This window comes from Silene latifolia, chromosome 2 (genome assembly GCF_048544455.1).
Source record: "Silene latifolia isolate original U9 population chromosome 2, ASM4854445v1, whole genome shotgun sequence".
NCBI classification, from domain to species: Eukaryota; Viridiplantae; Streptophyta; class Magnoliopsida; order Caryophyllales; family Caryophyllaceae; genus Silene; species Silene latifolia.
The window spans coordinates 148755795-148765011 of NC_133527.1; the positions used below are offsets into that span (position 1 = coordinate 148755795).

General features: G+C 38.0%; 1 protein-coding gene across 1 annotated transcript; it reads right to left on the reverse strand.

Moving 5' to 3' along the window:
- Positions 1-1843: 1843 nt before the first annotated feature.
- Positions 1844-5876, reverse strand: LOC141643114 (serine/arginine-rich SC35-like splicing factor SCL30A). Its single transcript, XM_074452146.1, has 8 exons — positions 5764-5876; positions 4353-4593; positions 4119-4196; positions 2973-3137; positions 2804-2847; positions 2622-2712; positions 2358-2525; positions 1844-2171 (listed from the first exon to the last, which is right to left on the reverse strand). The coding sequence occupies exons 2-8, from the start codon at positions 4583-4585 to the stop codon at positions 2051-2053; spliced, it is 900 nt and encodes a 299-aa protein (XP_074308247.1). The 5' UTR covers positions 4586-4593; positions 5764-5876; the 3' UTR covers positions 1844-2050.
- Between the last annotated feature and the right edge of the window lie 3341 nt (positions 5877-9217).

Consider the following 9217-nt stretch of genomic DNA (forward strand, 5'->3'; position numbering starts at 1 on the left):
TAGTCAGGTGATTGATGGGTTATCGGAATTGGAGATTGTTGTGTTGTATTGTATCTTGTGTTGTCTGTTGTTCTTATGTTACTGACCTTGTGTGGTATTGGTTGTCTTTCTTTCTTGTTATGTGTCTGCCGTGATCCATTATGGTGAGCAGCCAGTCTTAGCAGGTGTTGATATGGAACGTATCTGGGTGAGTCGGAGGACTGTCTTTCACGGAGTCTTAGCATGGAGTAGTATCACCATAGTTGATAGTTGTTGTTAATCAGTTGTGTCTTTTCTTTTGTTGAGTTAAACTTGTAATAAACTTTAAATAGTTTTTTATTAACGTTATGTTCCTCGGGCAACCGAGATGGTAATGCCTGTATCTGCTGGGGAAGGTCTTGTTAAGGCTCCTTGGTAGATGGGGATGTTACATAAATGGATCGGCAAATGGTTTGATCTATGTTGTCTTCTCTGAGCTGCAGTAAGAAACAACACACAAGGACGTACTTGCTCTTAAGACTATCAATAGGAACCTTCTCACCGCCCTTGGTCGTGACTAGAAAATCACGAGCTTTGCTGGACAACAAGGCTTTTAAATCGACATGTTGCCCTATCTCAAATTCAAGCACATCCTCCAACTTATCCACTTCCCTTTGCAATACACTCCTCTTTTTCCTTGAATTTTTAGGAATCGTATCACATTCCATTCCTTCAAGTGCATAGACTCGTCTGGCTCTATTCCTCCCTTCATACCAATCCAAAGATAACATTGACTTTTTTCACACTTGCCGAGACACATTTTGCAAAAAATTATAAAAAATTGATATTCTTGTAGCATTCATAACGATAAATCAAACAAAATCTCACATGACTATATTTTGTCTTATAGATTAAGAATAATATCGAAGATTCCCTACGAGCATAAATAGTGTCATTTTGGTCAATGTTACCTTTGGATTGGTACAAAGGGTGTATCTATTTCAATACACAAAACCCAAAATGTTTGATCGGCAAATAATTAAGAGACAGCATTATAATGCATACTACTACGCTCCGGAGATTACAGGTACATGTTGCAATTTAGTTAGTCTTGCTGAAGATGGGTCGGAGCAAGTAACGGGTAATGCTACTCACAAAACGGATAGGGGACAAGGTGGGGGCACCCCCATGTGCTTCCTTCTCTCATCTTTTGGGTCATTTGTGAGAGAAAATGGTATCCGTCACTCAGAAGTGACGGATATGTGCCGTCTTCAATGAGATTTTGTAGTTGCAATTAATCACGAATTCACGACTGAGATATTTACATTTCACAACTTGTATTGCCTAAAATTCCTAAATAACACAATTACAAACTGTAACTAGGAAAAGAAACTATAAACTAACTGAAATAAAGTGAAATTGAAGTTGAAGGGAGCTAATTAAAGTGAACAGCTTTTATAATTTTTTATTTATATTTTAAATTTTTATTGTCAAAAATTAAAATTTAATTGAGCTAATTTATATTATTTTTGAGTTTCATTAAAAAAAATTGAAGTTTAGTATTTTTATAATACTAACAAGTAGTGTTGTACACCCGGTCTTAATTTAGTTTATGTAAGCATCAGTGTAATTTAGTTTTTGCGCTGAAAATATCGGCTATTCACCAATCATAGATAGATTCATAGTTTAATATAAAATTCATTTCTTACCATAAGGGTGCGTTTTGAAGAACAAGTGTCTTAACATTCCAAAAGATTACGTAATAATTTTTTTTGAAGACTAGAGAGAGCTTTGAGAACAAATCACAAATGCTGCAAGAAGGTCAAGAACAGCAAACGAATTACCAAGTTTAAAGGTTGAAGATCATTACTAGAATCCCAGCATATAAAAACATAAGCAAGCACTACGTCTAACTCCGGAATAGTCCTTTAGGCAGTTGTTAACATCAAGACAGTACTTCGGAAAGGTTTCACAATTCACAGAATAGCAGACTATCTTGTCTAACATTCAAGCTAAAGAAACGAACAAGCATATTACCCATCAGGGGCACGTCTAAGCCGACTCAAACTTAAATGCTATCGACACCCACCATTCATCTGCTTACTCCAGGTGACACATCAGCAGACCGGGATCTTGAGCCAGATGGTGACCTTGACTGTCGTCTAGGAGAATCTCTGTGACCTCTTGCATCCTCAGCCTCATACTTGGATTTCCTGGTTTATCAATGCCCCGATCAATAGATAAACGAAAACAAAATTTCCTTAATGCAGTTGTACTGTTATAGTAAAGCATGTTCATCCTAAAACATCACTTGGATACTTCTGCTGCTAATTCTTATCAGCTGACTTTAACACACAACACTAATATAAAAAATTACTTAAAAGTGTTCTTTCACGTACTTGTCAAATCCATTGGCATGTTCATCCCGGTCCTCGTACTTCGGGGAGTATGATCTGCGTCCCTCATCTTCACGTGGAGACAACTTGGGCGATCTTGAGCGATCAGCAGGTCTTCGACTGGGAGAAGCAGAATACTCCTCCCGTCTCCTAGGAGAACCAGAGTAAGACCTGACAAAGGTAACAGGTTCATAATATAAGATACCTAAACGCACACTCTTACTTTAACTTCAGTACACATTTGCGTTGGTTTATATGAGAACATACCTAGAACGGCGACCACCTTTAGAACCGCCTCTAGAACCAGAACGGTAGCGGGGTGACCGCGAGCGGGAAACTGAACGGGAACGAGTGCGTCCTGAAAAATATATTGCATTAGAAAAGTGACCACGCTAAGTGGTTGGCTGCCAACAAAGAAGTTAGTATGTTGCTTGAACGTAAACTCTTACTGTACGGTGACCTCCTTCCACCACCATATCTTGGACCACCACTTCTGAGACGAAGAAAAGAGCAATATTAGAAACTTAGGGAATAGCCCTTAAACACCATAAATCTATGTATATGAGATAGTAAAACACAGAAAAGAAGGCTCAGAGAGAAAAGAGTACGCCCCACTACCTTTGCCTTGTTTTCCGGCGCATTTCATCTGGTTTTTTCCGGGACTCGGCAGCAAGAACCACAGTAATTTCCCTTCCAGCAAAAATCTGCCCGTTCATGTGATATTGGGCCTCTGAAGCTTCATGGGAGTCTACAAACTGCACAAAAGCAAAGCCTCGTGGCTCCCTGAAGACAGGCGAACAAAATTAGCAAAGTACAAAAATAATTTCAAACCACTGGAGATTCAGGATGCGTAAAGTAGTGACTCAAACCCATAATGTCATTGATTATACCTCTTTCTCAGCCTACTAAAGCACCTTCTTAGAATGAAGAAGCCCAGACCAGCTTTAGACAAAAACAATACAAAGTCCATAACTTTGGGAACTGACATTTCCATTCGCATTCAAAGTGAAAATAGCAACTCGAAAAGGACCAGACTTGAAAATCTTCATATGCGCGTATATAAATGAAGCACTTGTAATCGACCATGTATGTAACTAAATATCTTGCTATCTTGTCTTCTTTTCATCAAAAATCAACCTTGATCGTCAAGCTTCTATTGACAGTGTTAACAAACATTCTCTTCATATACAGGAAGAACCTTCTCTATTACATTACCCCTAAAGCCTTGGGAGGCAATATTTTAAGCAATGATATACAGTAGGTCTTCATCAAAAGTGGGGCTTGGGCTTGTTAACTTCAAACCAATATACCCCCTGACAAACCAGTTCAAAAAACATCTCGTTGAGAATCAAAGAGAGAAGACTCGCAATTTTTAAGAATATCAGTCCATCTACTGGAACTAAGTAGTAGCTAAATATCTTCCTAGCAAGCAAACCCAATCAAGAAAGAATATTAAGACAAACTCTCTTCCTATGTAAAGTTAGGTTCTACCACCCAACAAATTAAAATGTAAATGATAACAAATCCTGAGCATCAGTCGAAGTCAGAAGCAAATAACCCTTGCAAACCATGGATGCTTAAGAAAATAGATTGAGCAGCGATAGGATTTAGCCAGGCATAAAAATGACAATTAAGGAGAACACGTTCACTGCCAAAAAGTTTCAATTATAATTTGCTTTATAAGTCAAAAGTAACACCTGCCAGGACCCTAGGTTCATCATTGTAAAAAAAATGACAAAGTGAAAACAAACGACAAAACCTCACCCTGTATAATAGTCCTTTGGTATGTAAACATCCCGAACAAGCCCAAACCTTTCAAACGGAATGCGGAGTTCTTCAGGCCTATAGAAATAAATACAAGTATTAGTCAACAGCAGCAATAAAAAAAGGAGATAAGCCCGCAAAGATATCAAGTAGTGATTTGACAGTAAAGGCATGAAAGAGTACAGGCATACAGACATGTAATCTTTAAACCAGAGAGTTTAGTCAAGCTGTTACCTGCAATCCATAGGAATATTACGGACTAACAAGCTTCCATGATTTGGCTCCTTTCGTCTGCCATATCCACCGCCACCGCCGCCGCCACCCCCGCCGCCTCCACCGCCATATCCTCTCCTGGGAGGACTATAACCCCTTCTCGGAGGGCTATATCCACCTCTAGGTGGGCTTCTTCCTCGACCTCCATATCCCCTTCGTGGAGGGCTGTAGTATCCAGGGCTGTATCTCCTCATTATGTCACCTGGAGCAGCTATTAGTTAAACTCACAATTCAAGTAATCCCATAGTAGTAAAGCATCAAAAGTTGATCCGACAAAGTAATTTTAACAAGTCTTTACAGTGATTTTCGAATAACCTAGACACCCGATGAAAAACAAAAGAGAAATTCATTAAGAAAAATCCCTAAAGCTCTATTAACAAGTAGAAAATATGAAAAAATAAAAACAAAAATTTATATATACCCTCAAACAGCTGAACACAACAAAAGTAAGCGCGAAATCAAACATATAGTTTGATGCTAGCATGATCGAACCAAACTACATATTCCCCAAAACAATTAAAAAAACTCGAATTCACAAAACACGCAAAAATTTCAACCTTTCCATCACATAGAAATTGGAAAACTGCATACAACCCAAAATAACAACGAAAGTTTAAGCCTTTTATACTCAAACAAGATTAACGGCCGTTAAAACTGTCAAAAAATTACCAACCCGGACATGTTAATTGACAACCATGAAGAACAAATCAAACTTTACATTTGAGTTTGAAAATCACCATAACCTTTACAATTAACATATGCAACCAACTTATCAGCCATCAAAAAATCTTTAGCTACAAATTATACTCTCTGATTATTTAAAATTCCCCCAATTTACAAAATTTGTTAGGGGATTTTGAACAAATGGGGTAAATTCAAAAGAATAGGAGGGAGTCGATAATAATTCAACCAATTTTTTGGAATCGCCCCATCAATTAGTGAGGGATTTTGAACAGAAGGGTCAATTTCAACGAATCGGAGGGAGAAATAAATTAATTCGACAAATTGAACCAAAAAGATGAAACTTTTTAGATCTGAAAACATAAGCATTCATCTACCCAATTAACCCAGACAGTAAACAATCAACGGTGATGATAAAAAAGAAAGAACCCTAAATTTCAAATCAAGATCATTAATGATACAAAAAACAGAGAAACTTTCATGACATGTAAACATTCATAGATTCTAGTATTCACATAAGATATTTAATTGAAGATCAGCAATTTGAAAAGGCACAAAAAACTTCAAATTAGGGTTTCTTTGCGTTACGAAATCAAAAAAAATTGATAAACTCACGAAAAAAAAACAGGATATAAGATGCAGGGGAAAACGAAAAGAAGAAGAAGAGAAATAAAAGATAGAGAAAGATTACCAGAAATTAGGTTGAAAGCTTGAAAATTTTGGGAGAAAAGAGAGAAATTTGTAGAGAGAGAATATGTGAAACAAAAGTTTGTGTTGCAAAAGAGGGATTATTGATTGATAAGTAATCTCGTCAAGTCCCAACCCTAACTTTTATTGTCGTCTATTTTTGTTTGTGGGCCGACCAGGGTAGAGGTGATCATGGGCCGGGCCAGTGCGGGCTTGGGCCGGGCCTTTCTAACAAAAATGGCCCATTTGTGTGGGTCGGGCTGGGCCGGGCCAAATGCGTGGGCTTATTTGGCAAGCCCAAACCCGGCCCTTATGGGCTAATTCGGGCTTTTGGGCCTAAATGGGCTTTCGGGCCCTAAAATTTACGACTTACATTAGAAAATAATTAACATAATACCTTCAATTACTACTTTAAAAACATACGTAGTTTATAAAATTATACAAAATATGATGAAATGCTTATGAATTGCTCTCTAAAATAAAATAAAGACAAACACCCCCACTTTAGAATGCTTAATCATGCATTCGTGATATAATTTATGTTATATACACATTGTTTTATAAATCTAAAAAAAATATACTTGAGTTTTTAAAAAGTTGTTTATAACTTTAACACTAGTTTAATAGGTTTTATAAAAAAAATATTCGTTTATTATTAAATATGGGCGGGCTGGGCCAAAATTTGGGCCGAATGCTTGGCCCAAACCCAGCCCAAAAATATGTCGGGCTTTTTTGGGCCAGCCCATGGGCTTTTTTGGGCCAAAACAAAAGGCCCAAGCCCTTCTAAAAAGCGGGCCGGGCTGGGTAGGGCCAATGGGCTTGGGCCATTTGATCAGCTCTAGACCAGGGCTGGTTTTGGTTCTCTAGGATGCTTCTAGGCTAGGTAGCACCAAAAAGGACACGGATACGGACACTGATACGACACGAACATGGACACAGCATCCCATAAAATTTATGACACGGGACGCGTCATTTAAATTTAATAAAATATATATTTTATAGTTATTTATGTGTGATTTTATTTTTGAAAAAGTATTGAATATTAAATTTAAATAAGTGAAGGTAAAACTTGACGTTAATTATAACTCATTATCATTTCCAAAACCAAAAACCAACTTCTAATCAATCTATTTCGACATCTCATTACTAGTTTAAAGAACATCATTTGTCCTCAATTCAACTTATTTCCCTACCAAATTCAACCATATAACAATTCACGTCATTTACCTTAAATTCAACTTGATTCCGTTTGAAGGTGTGTCTGAATACCATGGACACGGCTCAAAATACCATGGACACGTGCCCAAATAAAAGATGAAAGTTAGACACGACTTTACAAGTGTCCGACACGTTTTGACGTGTGTCCGATGAGTGTCGTGTCCGACACGGGAACGCCGATTAGGAGGAGTGTCCGTGCTACCTAGCTTGTAGGTATGTTTGACCCGACCCGAACTCTAGTAAATTCGATTCGGCAGAAACGAAATAGTGCAAATTGAAATTGACCCGACCTGGCTCGATTACGACCTGTAACCCAAAAAGATTCAATAATTAGTGATCCGAATAAGAATCTGAACCCGACCCGACTAGATAGTATACCGTATGCGATGCAATATATGGTTTCCATCAAAGCAGTATCGAATACTTATCGACAAAATTTAAAATTTATATGATTTTTGAAAATGGTATTGATGAAAATTGGACTATATTAGTTTAGTCCTTATGTGAGTGAATTTTCGGTTCATATTTTAAAGTTGGCTTCTTTTATATTTGATGGGGCATATTCTACACCCGCTGACCGAGTCAACATATTGAGCAAGGTCAAAGATATCCACAGCAAGTCAACGTCTTAGAAAAGACCCTAACGACGCACTCGGCTGTCGGCTGTCACTGGGTCTCGGCCAGCAACTAACCAGCCGGGATACACATCCGCGTACTCACATCCAAGACCCCTCGGCATGGAGTCAACAGGGCCCGCCGGCCTGCCATGGGTCCCTCGGCCGAGGGTAGAACAGTCTTTCCACCTGCTCTGCCACTTGGCCACTTGGCCACTACGTGACAAAAGGTGAAAGTCAATAAATACTCCTCAAACCTCATTGAGGCGAGGATCCGAAAATAAGTTAATAATCCACAATTAATCTGGTATAAACTCCATTATCTCTCTACAATATACTTTGCCAAGTAACACACAACTTAATCCCTTTAAGTTTACTGACTTGAGCGTCGGAGTGAGTTCGCTCGGTACCAAGCCGAGCCCTCAGTTTTTTCATTGTTTCAGGAGAGGCCGAAAGGAAGAGTCAAGCAAAGTCATCATTCTACAAGCTTACGTGGTAACAAATCTGCTCTGGAACTACACCCGGAACAATATTCTTATTAACTTTGTGGTCTTTTGTTTGTATATAGTTAGTTACATTTTGGAGGCACAACAAAAGTTGTACTCCCTCCTATTTTCCATTTTGTTCCCCTTTGTTGTGGGCACAATGTTTTAGGAGGGGAATAAAATATGAATTGTGAGTTGGGTGGGGTTTGGTGATAGGGGAGAAGAATGAATAATTAGGAATTAAATAAGGAATTGTAAGTTATGTGGGGTTTGGTGATAGGAGAGAGGACAGAGGAATAAATAGGAATTAAATAAGGAATTGTGAGTTGGGTGGGGTTTGGTGATATGAGAGAGGAATGAATAAAATAAGAGTAAAAGTTTCCAAAAAAAGAAAGGGGAAGAAAACTTGAATAATCCGTTTACGGAAATAGGGAAGAAAATGGTGAATAGGAGGGAGTATAAAGTTTCACGTGTATCCTTTAGATCTCAAGTAGTCAACTCTGCATATATGGATACGGAGTATATTATAAATCTACCGCTTATTATTTTTGAGGTGAAAGAAATGTACTAATGTTAAATTGCTAAGTAGTTTGACCAAAATGTTGGTAGAAATACAAAACTTGATGGTGGAACTGATTCCGACTCCTTTCTTATAGCGAAATCCAAACTATAAACAAGAGAGAAGTTGAAAACCGTAATATCGTACATTCGTATATACGATTACCGTATACGGAACATGGAAAAATTGAATATACAAGAAAAACGTATCAGATACAATTAAAAAGGTGAGATTTTTAAATCGGATATCCAATACAATTTTTAAGACTGTATTGGATATCCGATTTTGCTCATCCCTAGATACTAGTTAGTACAATGGTTTAAAATTATTGCACCTATTGCACCTTTCATTCAACAATGTGTAAGACCATTTCCAAGCAGAGGTCGCGCTAAATAGGTCGCAACCCGTTTTTACTCTTAATCCCACTTTATTTATCTTGGCCCACTTTTAGCCTCCCAAGCAGAAGGTCACGACCTAGGTCACCAACCCAATTATTTTCCATTTTTCAATCATTTCTTCCCACATCCTCTACCCCACCAAAACTTTTCTCTTACTTTATTTATTACAATAAGTCTTCCTTGT